Source organism: Ascidia mentula, chromosome 5, assembly GCF_947561715.1.
Source record: "Ascidia mentula chromosome 5, kaAscMent1.1, whole genome shotgun sequence".
Classification (NCBI taxonomy): domain Eukaryota; kingdom Metazoa; phylum Chordata; class Ascidiacea; order Phlebobranchia; family Ascidiidae; genus Ascidia; species Ascidia mentula.
Window position 1 is genome coordinate 20636932 of NC_138570.1, and position 16336 is coordinate 20653267.

Sequence of the window (16336 nt, forward strand, 5' to 3'; positions counted from 1 at the left end):
ATTTTGTCGGAAAATATTGACATTAATTTAAATGGTCTCATACGACGATCATAGACAACAAAATCAAATACAAGGGAATAAAATTTTCTGAGTAAAAGCTGCAATGGAAATCGGCCCTCATATAAGTTTGTTTGTTTGTCAGCTGTGACGTCAAACGTTTGAGCGCGCGTTCAACTTCTCCATTACGAGTCTTGATTAAACAAATCGTAAACCAGGTGAAGCCAGAGGTCATGTCCTTCATGGAACAACATGTTTGTGTCACGTTTACTCCTGACATACCAGGAACATATTCGAAAATCAGAAAGTATAATTGTTATTAAACTTTATTGAAACACGAATAAACTCAACAATTTTGTCGGAAAATATTGATATTAATTTAAATGATCTCATACGACGACCATAGACAACAAAATCAAATACAAGGGAATAAAATTTTCTGCACGAATAAATATCGCATATATTAAATACAACACGGCTTTATCGCAAATTTCATTATGATTTGAATTCGGTTCCATTGTGTTAATATGGCAAACCGCTTGAGGACGCTAAAGAATCAAACGAAACTTTATTTCCGCGTGTCGATAAATGCTGTTAGATTTGTATGTAAATTAGTTCAACTCAAACCCAGTGTGTTAACACGGAAAGAGTTGTGTGAAGTGACGTCAACCTCCTAAACTTTAACTTTCGAAATAACGACATTTTAATTGGAATTTGCAGTTGAAAACGGAGCTTCGGTCCATCGTTGGAAGCGATTAATGGCGCGTTGTTGCAAAATAAACAAAGACTCTCAGATTCACAGCACACTTGCAGGTCGCACTGTGGACATCACTTTGTTATACATCTAGGTGTGCCATTTTTACAGCGATAATTTCTCCACGGCATTCGCGAGTTTCTCATTATTTACTTTAGTGTTAAATTTGCCAAAGTTGGTCACCGGAGTACGAAAAGGGATTTAGTCCGCGTAATGCTGATCGTCGACCAATGTTGTAACACGCTGGTTTCAAACAATTGGTGGTTGGATAATAAGCCTGTATATTTGACATAGGAGCTGATTCAAGTTAAACTGTTGACAAAGTACGTCATTATATTTGAGTTAATAGCCACTAAAATCGATAATCTAGTGAAAAATACTGGGTCCAAACGCAATATTTGCCAATATCCTGGTTTAAGTAACCTTAAAATTGACTGAAATTCGGTATGTGAAAGTAAACGCTTAGCCAGTGAGCACATAAAATTTGTTTGTCAAATATTATATCAAAAGTTGCAGATCGTTCAACTTCTTTATTACAAGTCTTGATTAAACAAATCGTAAACCAGGAAAAGTCAGGAGTCAGGTCGGTCGTGTTGATGGTCGTCGATCAATGTGTGTTGTCTCATGCTGGGAAAAATCAAATTAAATCCAATGTTCATCACCAGGAACGATCGCTACTCATCGGTGTCCATGTATTCATTTATTCATTTAACATCGCATGGGTTTTTGTGGCCACAACGAGCATTTCTATCCATGAAACTTCAGTGACGAATTATCACAACAAAAACTGCGACATAATCAAACTACAATAGCAGTTTGTATTCAACGCAGTGACACGCACTGATCAATAACTTGCTCTGAAATGACATGTTGGGCACGTGACATGTGACATAGAATGTTACCATCCCTTTTTTCATGTTTGTGTTTACTTATATTTCTTGTTTTGTCTAAAGCACAGTGAATCGTTTGCCCCTGCGTTTAAAGTTGTGTGAAGTGACGTCAACCTCTTAAACTTTAACTTTCGAAATAACGACATTTTAATTGGAATTTGCAGTAAAAAACGGAGCTTCGGTCCATCGTTGGAAGCAATTAATGACGCGTTGTTGCAAAATAAATGAAGACTTTCAGATTCACAGCGCACTTGCAGGTCGCACTGTGGACATCACTTTGTTATACATCTAGGTGTGCCATTTTCACAGCGTTAATTTCTCCACGGCATTCGCGAGTTTCTCATTTTTAATTTAGTGTTAAATTTGCCAAAAGTTGGTAACCGTGGAGTACGAAAAAGGAAATTAGTCCACGTAATGCTGATCTTCGACCAATGCTGTAACACGCTGGTTTCAAACCATTGGTGTTTGGATAATCAGCCTGCATATTTGGCATAGGTGATTTCTGTCAAACTGTTGACTAAACTACGTCCTTATATTTAAGTTAATAGCCACTGAAAATCGTCCATCTGGCGAATAATGTTGCGTCGAAATCCTAGTTTATGTAACCTTAAAATTGAATATTTAAAATCGGTTTGTAAAACTATACGCTTCAACAGAAAGCACACAAAGTTTCTCTGTCAACTGTGACGTCAAACGTTCCAACGCGTTCTGCTTCTCCATTTCGAGTCTTGATTAAACAAATCGTAAACCAGGTGAAGTCAGATACACGGCTGCTGTGGAAGGCTTTTAAATGCGCGTTGTTGCAAATCAAATAAAGTTTTCAGTCTCGCCCCAAGCACATTGGAAATTGTTTCGTAAATGAGTAGATTTGTACTGGGTTTAAACTCTTGTACATAGAAAGTTGTGTTGGGAGTTTTTGATTATTTGGTCGAAATACGTTTTGTGGTCAGTTTTGAAGAAAATCTCGAAAATCTCAATTTTAAACAAATCGTAAACCAGGTTAAGCCAGAGGTCACGTCCTTCAGGGAACAACATGTTTGCGCCAATGAGGGTTAATAATTGTCTGCAATTTGCGTTTGTCAACGAGGCTTGGATTTTTTCATCATCAATACAGAAGTCAAGTTGAATCGCTAGCTGAAAGCGGAACTTTCGTATAGCAAGAAAAAATGTCATTTGTTAAAAGCATGAGGTTCGCGTTGGCAAAACTACAACAACGATAAATGCAGAATAAGACAAAATATCGTTTTAACCACGAATAGTAGGCTTGATTATTTACCATTTGAGTTATTTACCATATGGGTTTGAGAATTAGCAGTTAACGTGGTGCTTCAATATCGAAACTTCATATTTCTTGAGGTCTATATTTGGGACGAGACGCTACACGTGCGAAATCTTGGTTTACTTCACCTTAAAGTTGTTTGTTTAAATTCAGTAAGCTGGAACACAAATTAATTTGTTTGTCCATTATGACGTCAAACGTTCCGACGCGTTCGGTTTCTTTGTTCGAATCTTTATTCAAACAAATCATAAACTAGAAGCCAAAGTTCGGGCACGCCATGAAACAACATGTTTGTGTCACGTGTGCTGTGTGACGTAGCAGGATGAGAATTATTTACTCGAGAATTGCGCGCGCGCAAAGTTCGTCGACGTGGAATACGAAAATGTGCAGATATTTAACATCTTGCTACGTCACACAACACACGTGAATTTCGAAATTCGAATCATGCAAAGTGATTTTTCCAATGGTCGGGGATAATTGTGGACCAATATGTATTGTTTAGCGATACTTCGGTCCAGGTGACGTAAGCAAATTAAGTTTTAATGTCGCTTTCATATTTACCACACGGCTTCAGAAAGATATTGTAGGTAAAGAAAACATTGTCACAAAACCTTTCCAATCAGTCATAAATTGTTTGAGGCAGTGATTACTTTATATTGTGACGTAATAAGGGAGGCGTGGTACTACACTTTGACATGCTTGGTTACACACTGGTGAATCCATACAACTGAAGCAATTTCTCACTCAAAAGCGTAAACTGTTTGGAATGTAAACAATACACAGACGGTGGTTGTGACGTAAGTGGCGAACTGCCTTTGTTTGCTGAAGGTTTCTTACTCGCAAAAACCGTGACTTGTTGGTCTTGGAGGGATCAGCCCAGCTAAGTAACAAAAGTCAAGGTTGCTTTCGTCATCTATACAGAAGTTAAATCGCTTGCTTAAGCTGTGCTTTCGTTTAGCAAGAAAGCGCCATTTGTTAAAAGCATGGGGTTCGCGTTGGCAACGTGTTCGATTCGCGTGTTGCTCTATAGCGTTCAAGGGCGCAAGGGGGGTATGGTCACTATTTGTCCAATTAAAGAAGGTTCGCGTTTTGTTAGAAGGCCAAATTTGATTTTATTCGATAGCAGGAGTGTGTAAGGTTGTTGGTTAAAAATGCAGCGGCATACGTTTGTGCAAGGTTTTATGGCCGAAATGTGTTCGTGGTGTGCGGAAAACATGGGAAAATAAGTGTGGTATGGTTTTTGTTTTGCAAATTTGACAATGTTCGCGTTTTTTAGAAGGCCAAATTTGGTTTTATTTAATAGAATTAAGGCAAAAGAATATTTGTTTTGAAGGATTTCAGCGGCAAACGTCGTTGCTTAGAGTTATGTTATAATACGCATATAATATTCATAACCGATTATAAATATGTTTTTTTTTCATAGTTTTGACATCGTTAGAAAGGTCAGCCTATGAAATTTTACGTGTAAAAATATCATGCTGCTACCTCGTAGGCGGCCGAGTAACCCGCGTTCAAAGTAACTAACATCCCTCTTGGTGACAATTACAACAACAATAAATGCAGAATGAGACAAAATATCGTCTTAACCACGAATAGTAGGATCAGTTACCACTTGCGTTGTGTGGGTTCAAGCAAATCTTCAAATAAGAGAGAACTCGCAGTTAACATCGGTCTGCCATTGAAAGCAATTAAATGCGCACTGGATTTCAACGAGTGGTGCTTCGATATCCGTGCGCAAAAACAGTTAAAAAAGATACGTCATCATATAAAAGTGTTAGCCATCGAAAATTATATGTGGGGCGAGACGCTACACGTCCGAAAATCCTGGTTTACTTCACCTTAAAGTTGCTTAGAACCTAGAGCGCAGATTAGTTTTGTTTGTCAGCTATGACGTCAAACGTCGAGCGCGCGTTTAGCTTCTCCATTGCATGGGTCTTTATTAAACAAATCGTAAACCAGGCTAAGCGAGAGGTCACGTCTTTCATGAAACAACATGTTTGTGTCACGTTTACCCCAGACATACCAGGATCATATTCGAAAATCCAAATGTATTGAAGCATGAATTATGAGCATAGGAATGGGTCTGAACCATATTGCAAGTAGAAAATATAGTAGACAATAGTAGCCAGGATAACCAGAGCAGAAATTAATTTAGGATATAAAGATCCTATTCCAATTCGTTTTCTGCCAAATTGCCTGAAATTTAACACAAATTTAAATTCTGAATAAAGGGCCAGACCTATATTCCAAAAATTTTTATGTTTTCTATTTTTTTGATGTCTCAGCCCATTTCTTTTATTCTCTTAATTTTAGTAAATCTGTTTTTGGTGAAAGCACACAAGCTTGCTTAAAACCTGATTAAAGACCAATTTAATTATTAAACTGATCTAAACAGACCACAACACCCGAATTTTTTAAATGTTTGCTCAATAGTGCCACAAAGCGGTAGCGTCCACAGTCGTCTGCGCAACGATAACTGGGTTACAGAGGTCACAATGTCACAAGCAGGGTGAAAGGATTGCGCTGGAGTACCAACGAAATAACTTTGTGTTTTATTTACATAAATAAGTTTAGGCAGACTTTCTTTGGTTTTAAAGAGTTGCAAGATTAATCTGTACTGAGGTTTTGTTTTGTAGTTTGAGCTTGGATTAAAGAAATGATTTCTGTGAGCTGCATTTATGTTTGTTTACAGTGAAAAGGTTTCAAAAACTGTGACAAGTTGCTGCATTTGTTTTCGAAAGAGGGACATTGCCGACAAACATCATGACGGAGTCAGAAAGCAAGAGAAGAAGAATGACTACAACAATTTCAGAATCTGGTTCGAAAGTTGTCCAACAGAAAGCAGGTCTAATGTGTTATTCTCTCCTTTATTACATAAAACTGAGTGGAAAGTTACTAAAATCAATTATGCCTCATACTAAACCTTAGCTTTATTGGGAATGTATCATGCATAGTGACTTTTTGATTAAAGTAGCCTAACTAAAATGAAATTTTTATTTTTAGGCAAGTAATGTACAAATGATATTTCAGGCACTAACAAGATATTAACTTTGAATCAGATTCCACACAGCAAATATCAGCACCGGGAGCAACCATAACTGGTAGCATTGCTGCAGTTCAGGGCAATGTCAATCAACCAATAATAATAAACAACTACAATACTCCAGGTATATTTGTCAGCTGACCAATGCACTGTAAACTAATGCAACATTAAATGGTACATTCTGTTTATGTTCACATTTAATTTTTGCAATGAAACTTTTTAACCTTTGCACCAACCAACCGTTTCATTTTATACAAAGCCGATATTATACCCTTAAAGTCAGATTAGTGTGAATTTTTGCAGGTCCATCAAACGAAGGTGAACAAGCAGATGAAAGTAAGCTGTTTCAACCTCTTTACTGCATTTAAAACATTTACCTCGATAATGTCTGACAATAATGCCCGAATGCTTCCATATGATAATGTCTAGTGAGCCATAATTACTTGTCTCTAGTTATATTTCTGTCTGCAGTCAAAAAGCAGCGAGAAGCCATTCAAATCATCAAACATGAACAGGACAAAATTAAGTCTGTCACACCTCTTTCTGGTTTAAATGAAGAAGGAATCCCAGATGTTTGTCCACAGCTGGAGAAACGTGATTTCTACCAAGGTATTGATACCAAGAAAGGTGAAGAGTTTGTGCCATCAACAATAAGGTACAATGAAAATAAAGTTAGTAAACCAATCAAATCTGCTTTTTGTTATTCTCATGTATCGGTCATTGCCTTGCCTTCATAACATTACAAAAATACGCAGTCGCGTATGCTATTTGAATTGACATATTTATACTCAACAATTTCACAGCACTGCGGTTAGTTTTGCACTGCGTTTTTTAACACAGCACATGGTAACGCAAAGCTTCTACAAATAGTGGCTGTGTTTGTAAAAATATATATGAGTGCAAATGATTCGTCCAACCAAATGCAATTTTACAATTTCCATTGCAAATGTTGGTCTTTCTTGTTTTCCAGACAAAAGTGCGAAATTATTGGATGCCCTTTCAAGATATCTCCAATCTCAACCCAGGAATAACGATCTACTGAGTGAGTAAATGATATAAATGCCAACAGTTTAATGCGTGTTTGTAAACATTACATTTATTTATGTAACAATGGGCTGGTTTGTTACGTCACACAGTCATTGTTTGAACCGAACACTCAGTGCAGTTTTTTTATCAGTTGTTAAAAAATCTTGTAAAGGAAAGTCGTGTTTATTTCTGTCCTAATATTTTCTGATAATTTAAACGTTTTATATTGGATTGATTTGTTGGTTCTTGTGTTGATTAAATCCGACTTAAACGTGGGGAATTCTGTGCAAGAATAAAGTAAGTTTTATTTTAAATGATTTTATTAAAACTGGAAACCAGACATCTGCTTTTTAATAAACTTGTTCCTGTTTTGTTTCAGATTTATTTCTGGATTTGAAGGAAATCGAAAAATGCCATCTAAATAAACTCGCCAAGTTTTGTCCTCGGGTGTTGAATTTTTCCGGAACCCAACTTCACTTAATCCTTGAGGTTTTGTCGGAATTTTTACCAAAAGTTACAATAATCGATTTGAGGCTGTTGCTGTTGCTTGGAGCTGTGGTATTGCGACCTGAACTCCGAAGATTTAACGATTATTTGTGAAGCAATAAAAAGAATGAAATACGGGGTTTGTTCGGTTTTTCTTTATTTTCTGAATAAGTTTTTACTTGAATAAAAGCATTTTTTACCAAAGTTTTCGATTTTAAGAAAAATGACATAAAATATTTTTATTGTAGTTTAGGGAATAATTTTGTTTGTGTATTTTTTACTCTTTTCCACTTTTAATATTTGTTTATTCCGTTTTAAAGAGAATCAAAACATTTCCTACAAACAATATTTATATTTTAAATAGTTGGGATTTCTCAACCTGAATACAAACGACTTTCATCGAAGAGAAGATGGGGAAAAAATTTGTGGGATTTTACCTAAGGTTGGGAGGTGGTTGAATCTGACTTGCTGCGAATTGGATCCGGATTCGATTAAGATGGTGGAGGACGCACTTGAGAATATGGAAGATCCTGTGAGGATTTAATTTAAAAGATTTATTTGGAAATTTTAATAAAATCAAAACTTTTGTGACTTTTCAGCCGGAAGTTGTGGGTTTGGATGAAGAGCCCCCCCCCCACCTCCGATCCTGACTCCAGTGGATCGGATTCGAGTGATCCTGACTCCAGTGGTTCGGATTGAAGCAGAAGCTCAACACAAAAACTACCTCATGTTCCTCATAATTATTTGTGTTTTCGTGATTCCTCAAAAATAAATAAATTTAACAAAAACAAAACTTCCGCCATTTTTTTTTCTTCCGCAGCGGTCACCAAGACCAAAACTTTAACGATGCCGGTAGGGTTTTTTGAACAAATAGAAATAAAATTAGGATTGAACACCGGGGCCGATTTGTTTGGCAATTAAAATACGTGCAGTTTTAAAAACAGAGATTTACACGTTTGATTTAAAGATTTAATATTTTAGTTAATATCTGTTTGTAAATTTAACACGTTACGACCAACCAATAGATGCGCGAATTTGATAAGTTTTCCAACTTCTGTCAATTCGTCAAAAGTTTTTTTAAAACAAAATTAAATATCATGTTCGAATAAACACAAATTGAAAAGATATCACAAAATCAAGACAGCTTATGACAAGCAACGAATTAACAATTGAGAAAACGTGATTCAGGCTTGGGAAGAGTAATTTAACGTATCCTTTGTAATTTAGTTCACTGGAATCGCAGCTAGGGCAATAAAGGAGTCTGGGCCTAGTCTACTTTTTCATGTAGATACTCTAACACGTCAAGAACGGACGATGGGGATTTCCCCGGCTCTTGCGTACCTACTTAAACTTGCGTTTTCACGAGACTAAGCAATAGTACAACTTCAATATTAGGTTTATTATAGCACAAACCTTATTACGTACAAAGAGCGTCATGTTTTTTTGCGGGATTTGTTTGAAGACCGTGAATTGTCTATCAGCACGTGGTGAATGAAACGTTTCGTTTATCTAAGATGTTTTCTTGTTTTTAAAATACCTCTGTGCAATGCCTTAATAATTATTTTAGTTCGGAAAGAACGATATTTCCAACAAACATGTCCAAAGTGCTGGTTTAACCATGCCACGCATGAACCAAGGAAACCAACCGTTCGTGAGGCGGTTAGAGAAAGCACATGTATATACTAAAAAAACCCAAAGCGTATAACTATGTTATGACCGAGAGTTAAAACCAAAGTCATTGTAATCACGCGTTCAACGCATGTCCGAGTTGTGATGACCAATAAAACGACATGGGAAAAAAAGAAGAACCAATTTCCGGTTTAGGTCAATTCCTGATCGGACAATTTAATAGGAAAAACTTGCCGAGCTGGTGGCAGGTGAAAAAATTGTAGCCGGTAGAAGCAGCCACATTATAGTTGTGTTATAAACCATGTAATTTGGGAAATAAAGCCATATAGGTAACTTAGGCAACAAAACTAACTGCGTAAATCAAGTTAAAATAATTATAGGCATTTCTTTGCCAAAATTTAAACACAAGTACTTTTTTCGCAAATGATAAATAAAGCTTTAATAAACATAACTACTTTTAGTTATTCGGAAAACAAAGTCAATCTAAACATAAACAACCTATTTAGGGCACTTTAGATAATCAAGCTATAATCGACCAACTTCAAGTTGCATTAAAGTTGCGCAACAACTCCAAATAAGGTATCAATACGTGTGGCCAGCCGCAGACTATATAAGCAGAGCGACTAGCGCCTGCCAAATCAGTGTGTTTTAACTGTTGCTGTGTAAGGGTCTAGGCTGTTGGTTCTGCTTTAGTACTCTCCGTGTTTTGAAGAAACTTCTGTGCTGTGTTGTATTATATTACTGGATTATAAACGATAAACGGATTTATGAACAACTTTGAACTGGTTTGAAGCTTGGTGGATGTATGTGCTTAGTCGGGGGTTAGACTATTTAGAAAACGCACAGACTTGTGTAAAGGAGTTATTTAACCCCAACAGTAACCTTGAGATAGCGAAGGCAAGTTGCCTACGAGGCCGAGTTGCCATCGAGACTCGGTCGGATCCTTTGGGTGCGAGGCCCGAGACGCAGTCGTACCCCACGGTCCCACAGCGAGGGCGTACGCCGACAGTATCTACCACTTTTCCGACAAGTCGGAGCGAGATATGCAAAATAACCCCACCTGCTGGTATGTTTCAAACTAAGGCAATGGGTTAACCAGACCCAACGCTCTACCAACTGAGCTACGCGATTTCAGAGATTTGAAGGTAGTTTATAATGGTCAAGATACACTGGTGAGTCAGCACACAACTTTACTAACGATCTTCACATCTCTACCACTAATCACACCACGCAGAAATATATCGCGATATCATATGTGAAGGTTGGCTATTGCAGATGAGGTTGCCAAGTACGGGTTTTCACAGTAGAGCGATCCTGACTAGTTCCTGCGTTAGTAATTCGTACAACCACAAACAACCATGCATTTGCCTGCGGTCGAGTCAAGACATCAGCTTGCAGTCATTTTTATTGATTTTACAGACAGTGATATCTGCATGTTATAGGAATATCGTTTTTCTGACATTGTTTTATCCAAGTTGCCACACAGTTGGAATGTCCCCCGAAGCTGCAGCCTTGACAATATGTGTAGAGTCCGCGCACTTGAAGTTGACAGTAGAAACACATGACTGGTTTGTTTTTGTGTTCCGCATCAATGCGTCGGTCACATGACCAAGGGTTACTCTGGGGCATTCGCCGTTGGCAGACTTGGCAGCCCAGGGTGAAAGTTGAAGAGGATGAGAGAGATTGGATTGCAGGAACTCGGCTCAGTTTTACAACCTGAACGAAAATTACTTTCATCAACAAATGCGAAAAAGAGTTTAATTTGTTGATGTCCTTTTTCAAACTAAAAGTAATTGTATTGGTAATGGCATAACATAAAATAAAAACTAAAAAATTAACAAGAAAAGAATTAACTGCAAATTGAAACAAAACATACAGTAGTTACCTGAGCATGTTGTATCCATAACATGTTCTTTGCCAACAAATCAAGGTAGGAGTTTTGCCAATGATCAACTGTCTCAACATCAATAGGAAGGATATATGTGGATGGGTAGGATGACATTGCAAGCAGCATACACACTGGACTTTGCACACCATTCACTACAGCAAAAAATCTGCAAATACATTGAATACAACACATGTAGCAAACTGAAAACTGTTAGAGTTTTGTGAAAAAATAGAAAAAGAAATTCAACTCCACAACTAATTTTGGGTGAATAAACATTCTTGTAAAGACTCTTTACCTACGTACAAGCAGTTGGCAGATTATTTTATCTCATTGTCTGGTGAGTGTTAGTTCGGTTGTTTCAAAATATGCTGTTGATAAATTGTTGTATTTCTTTGTCAATTTTAAAAATACGATGTTTTGCCAGAATGCTTTGAACTGCACAAACTCACTCTAATTGCTGAGAGGCAATCTCTTCTTTAATTGAATCGAGTGGAGCCGGCCAGAGAGTGGGACACACACTGATGACTCCATCTGAGATGTTAAGCTCCTCATCAGCAGGAGATGTTGAGGAAGAAGAATCCATCTCCTTGGTAACGACCTTCTCATGCTACCTCCCACCGTGAGCAGTCAGGATTCGTTTTTCAGATTCATTTTCAATATTCATTCCAGAAGGTGCATCTATTCGACCAAACTTTGATATCGCGTCCAGTTCGATGTCCTGAAAAAGACAGGAGATTGTTTCTTACATCTTTCATTACTTAGGGTGTGGTGTAAACTTACAATTATGTTCACAGCAACCATATGTTTAGCAACACAAAACACTGTGGCCTATCTATCTATATATATCGATTACACCTCTCTCTGTTGAAACGCTTCAGTTGGAACGAGATATTCGTGCTCAGACAAAAACTCAGCTTCTGATGTTATTCCACCATAACCAAACCTAAATCATTAAACTAGATTACAGACTATAATTTCCACTACATGTTTTAATTTTGGACATCTTGGTGTTTAATTGTAACACCCTGAATTTTGTTGCGGATGCAGCAACAGGAACTACTAGTTTTTGCACGATTGTGTTGCAACAAACTTTGCATGATTTTATATTTAAGAATAATATCTCTAAACTACCCAGGGTCATCATCTGTCATGTAGAGATCAGGTTCTGATTGTCGTCCTCGAGCGATATCAGTGAGATAATCTTCTACCTCAAGTCTTCCATCATCAGAACGTTGATCAGCTTCCCCACCATGGATTGCTGAACCATTCAATGCATGCGAACCATGCAGTTCATCCTACAGCAAACACAAACCAGTCATTGTGTGTAGAAGCAATCTTGTTAACATTCATATCCAACGACTAGTGATAATCAATATTTGCCATGTTTTGAACAAATGCTACCATAACTTTAGAAAATCATTTTGTTTTTTAAACATCAAACAATGGTCACAAGAATCCTTCGATTCCACCCCTCAAAAAACATGGCATAATTATATGTCTGTATACCAGGCATTTCGCAACTATTTATTAGGTAAAGATCTGTAACAATTGTTTATTAGTACATATTACGTCACTAAAACCACCTTACCTTTTTCACAGTGAGTGAGTGTCTTTTGTTTTTGGCCTCTGCTTTTTCCAGCTTTTCTGAAACTTCAGGTTGTGATTTGTTCAAATGAATCTCTTTGTTGAAAAAAACTCCAAGCAATTTCCACGTCCGAGCAACATTACAGAATCCACCTTTCAAAGCAACATCAGAGTTGTGCGAGCAAAGCTCTTCGAATGTCATTTTTGCCCCACTTCCATCTAAAACATAGTTTTTCGCAACAAACCTAAATTGGTTAAGAGTTAATTGCTCTACAACAGAGTCTGTCATAGTGGGATAATCATCAAAGTCAGAACTTGGTTTTAAATCAGACTTGGTGCTTGAAAATATTCTGAACTTTGATCTGGAATTAAGAAAGTTGTTTTGTCTTTGAAATGCAACTGGTGAAGAAGGACTGGAAATACTCAAACCGTCCAAATCAATCACGTCTTTTGATCCAGTTTTCCATCCAAATATTGTTGGTAATTTTGAAGCAGAACCAGTGGGACTCTGTGTCCTGGGTGTTGATGCTGTGGCTTGACTTGCGTGGGCGGTATGACCACATGAGCTGATGGCAAGTCCACTACTCATGGCCTGCTTAGCTGGACAAGAAGCGTCAAGTAATGAATGCATCATGAGATGGCCATCTTTCGAACATGACAAAATAAAATTTGGATCTGACTTTTTCCAAACTATTCCAGAGGGGCTGTCTGTGTGATCCTTAAAATATGTTCAGTTCATTGTTTAAAAAGTAAATTAATCAAAAAACAAATGGTTGTTTGATACAACTACAATTATAATTCATACCTGGAAATGAGCAAATGGGACATATTTCCTATGCAGATGCCAAATGTTCACGCTGAATTCAAGCATCATAGATATAGTAGCAAGTTGCTCTGGATGGTGGGGTCTCCATTTAACCGAAGCTACAGATGACATGGTTGGAACATTGTTTATTTCTTTCTCCCTGTTGTTTTCAATCAACCAAACCTGGAATGTGATAAGTGGAAACATTGGAAAACAATATTTAACACAGACAATGATAGATCCGTTACCAGCAATGACATGAAAAGCACATTTCACACGCCCTCCAGTGCAAAAACAGAGTTAAAAACTTATTCGTGTTATTACAATCACTCACCTTAACCATGTTATCACGCCCTCCAGTGGCAAGAGTCATTTTGTGATCTAGTTCCGGTGGCCAGTCGAGAATATACACAGATCCCTTGTGTGCGATAAACTGGTGAACGTAACCTGTAGGTCGCCTGTAATCCCATATCTAGTAACAACAACAACCAAAATTAACATGAAAACTTTTGGTGCAATATTCTAATTTGCTCTCACTAAAATGCTGAGTTTGCATTTAAACAGAGGACATTTTTAGTATCACAAGCACTGGTTTACTGTTTCACTGCATTTATATTTACCAAAAGGACAGACCAAATATTTCAAAAAAACTTTTTTTAATTGGTTTTGTATGTTAGAACAGTGTGGTCCAACTAAATTTCGTCGCAGGCCATAACAAACCGTTAGTTTATCTCGCGGGCCATTGTACATACGGATTTACGGATGGAAATTGCTATTACACGAATAGCACAACTCAATTTTTAATACATGCGATTTGTGGTCGAACAGCTTCTTTTATCGAAAGGGGTCGTGTAAACAGGAATTTGGTTGTGGCCATGCAAAGACAGTCGCACAAAGTTGTGTTTCAAGTCAGGTTACGATTCTCGGGCAAACGAAAATTAGATCATGGGCCAAAATTGGCCCGCGGGCCTGTAGTTGGACCACGCTGTGTTAGAATATAACAGTGAGGTGATTTTAACAAAAATCAATTTAATGTGAGATTCCTTGAGTCAGTTTGAGTTGTTTTATTTATTCTATGACATCCATTTGTTTCTGGCATTATTATTTTATTATTTTTCCATGATAACATGTTCACAACACAACAGCATTAAATATCCAGATTCAGTCGAAAGTTGGCTGCAGGTATTTTTATGTAAATTAGCACACCCCTAAAACTTACTTGTACATAACCATTATCGAAGCTAGCAGCAAAAATAAAATATTCATGAGGATTGAACTGAACACTTCTCACGCCATCAGCTTTGCTTTGAAACGTGTAGGTACTTTCCCTTCTCCTCAAATCAAACAGCTTCATCGTTCCGTCCTTAAAAAACAAATGATACAATATGGCTTCTAAGCTTGTTATTTGAATAAACACATATTTTTATAAACTTTACACTCTGCTTTAACTTGTAGGCTATGCAGCCAAAAGCAAAATATCACTTGTGATGCATATATTTTTTTACAGAAAAATGTACATGCTCTGCTCCTGTAAGAAGTGTTACAAGTTATATTGAGCACGAAAATAAACTTTAACGAACAAGATTTGCTGATTGCGAAAAAGGCTTGTGTCATATGACAATGCAAATTTAAACAAACTTGTCTAACGGTCTTGACAGGTCCCATCTACATAAGAAACACATTTTTATTTAAAAACCACCCATATATAAAACACCTGTGATCCACTTAGCAAAAGATTTCCTTCCGAGTTGTGAAACGAAACTTTTGTGACCGTGCGACGATGTTCAGACAATATAGCGAGCTTCTTTTCACGACCAGGAGTGTTTAAATCCCAAGCTACAACCGCTCCATTAGTAGCAGCAGTTGCGATCAAATTTTCATCCACGGGACTCCAACCCACGTCAGAACAACTCATGTTCAAACCCTGAAATGAAAAAACAAAACATTTTAATTAATTGTGTATGTGTAAACTAATTATGCTGATGAACAGCAATTGTAATCTTAAAAAATTAGGTTAAGCATGCAGCCACAGGTAAAAGCTAATTTGATTTCAATAACTTATGATGTATTATTTTGTTGGGTGGTAACTGGCTTTGGCCAGTCATGAGCAAAGAAAAATACCAATATCCCTCCCTTAAAAATACAACAGCAATTGCAAAAACATACACTCATAACATGAAACGAAACACAATCAGCACTATCAAACTTAGTGGCACACATTAATTCCATCGGAGCAAACCTGTTTTCTTCCAATATGAAGATTAAGGTGCTCACTGAAACCATTAACCTCATCAACATGATAAATTTTCAACAGAGACCGTCCAGCGATGACCACTTTACTGTTGTCCTTACTGAGGCAAAGTGCATTCACTGCTGTTCCAACATCTATTGAAACGGCTTTGTTTCTCTTCATAATTTCAAGTTTTCCGATGAAATATGCGGTGTTTTATATTTAATATCACTTCCACAACACATAAGCACTTTGGTTTACAGAAGACAAGGTCATGACATTTATTGTATATTTAAAGAACAACACACTGGCTCTGTTTGCCTTTGCAAATTTTTGATAAAATTACACAATAACAACAATTATTCCAATCCGACCCAGAAAAACCATTTAAGCGCAGATGCAAAGGTGATTTTTCACATATAAAGAAACCTGCTTACGGTTAACTACATAAGTACTGTAGCAGCAAGTTCTTAAACAAACTAATTCCCGAGAAAATGTAAACAAAACAAACTCGTCTCTTGCACGCTTCAGTGACTTTCCAACACGAACAGCGATTTTATCCTCGCAACCAGAACATTAACTTTTCTGGAAGATACTTTTACACCGGGTCACAATGTTTTTTCCAAACTTGATCCACATTTAAACCTATGCAACATAGAAATCTGTGCGAATATTAACGCTACGATTTCGTGTATTATTTCAAGTTAAATTTACAAACAAAAATA

General features: G+C 37.1%; 1 protein-coding gene and 1 pseudogene across 2 annotated transcripts in view; one reads left to right on the top strand and one right to left on the bottom strand.

The window, feature by feature from the left end:
- Positions 1-5616: 5616 nt before the first annotated feature.
- Positions 5617-16336, top strand: part of LOC145903197 (protein NLRC3-like) — a 223617-nt gene continuing 212897 nt past the window's right edge. The window contains exons 1-3 of the mRNA XM_082991264.1: positions 5617-5765; positions 5980-6087; positions 6267-6299. Coding sequence (XP_082847390.1) covers positions 5684-5765; positions 5980-6087; positions 6267-6299 — 223 coding nt within the window. The 5' untranslated portion in view covers positions 5617-5683. The remainder of the gene's footprint in view (positions 5766-5979; positions 6088-6266; positions 6300-16336) is intronic.
- Positions 10498-16081, bottom strand: LOC145903318 (GATOR2 complex protein WDR24-like; annotated as a pseudogene). Its single transcript, XR_014402638.1, has 11 exons — positions 15621-16081; positions 15096-15305; positions 14601-14744; positions 13716-13853; positions 13382-13564; positions 12581-13294; positions 12124-12287; positions 11848-11935; positions 11442-11710; positions 10990-11158; positions 10498-10820 (listed from the first exon to the last, which is right to left on the bottom strand). The product of XR_014402638.1 is annotated as a GATOR2 complex protein WDR24-like (transcript).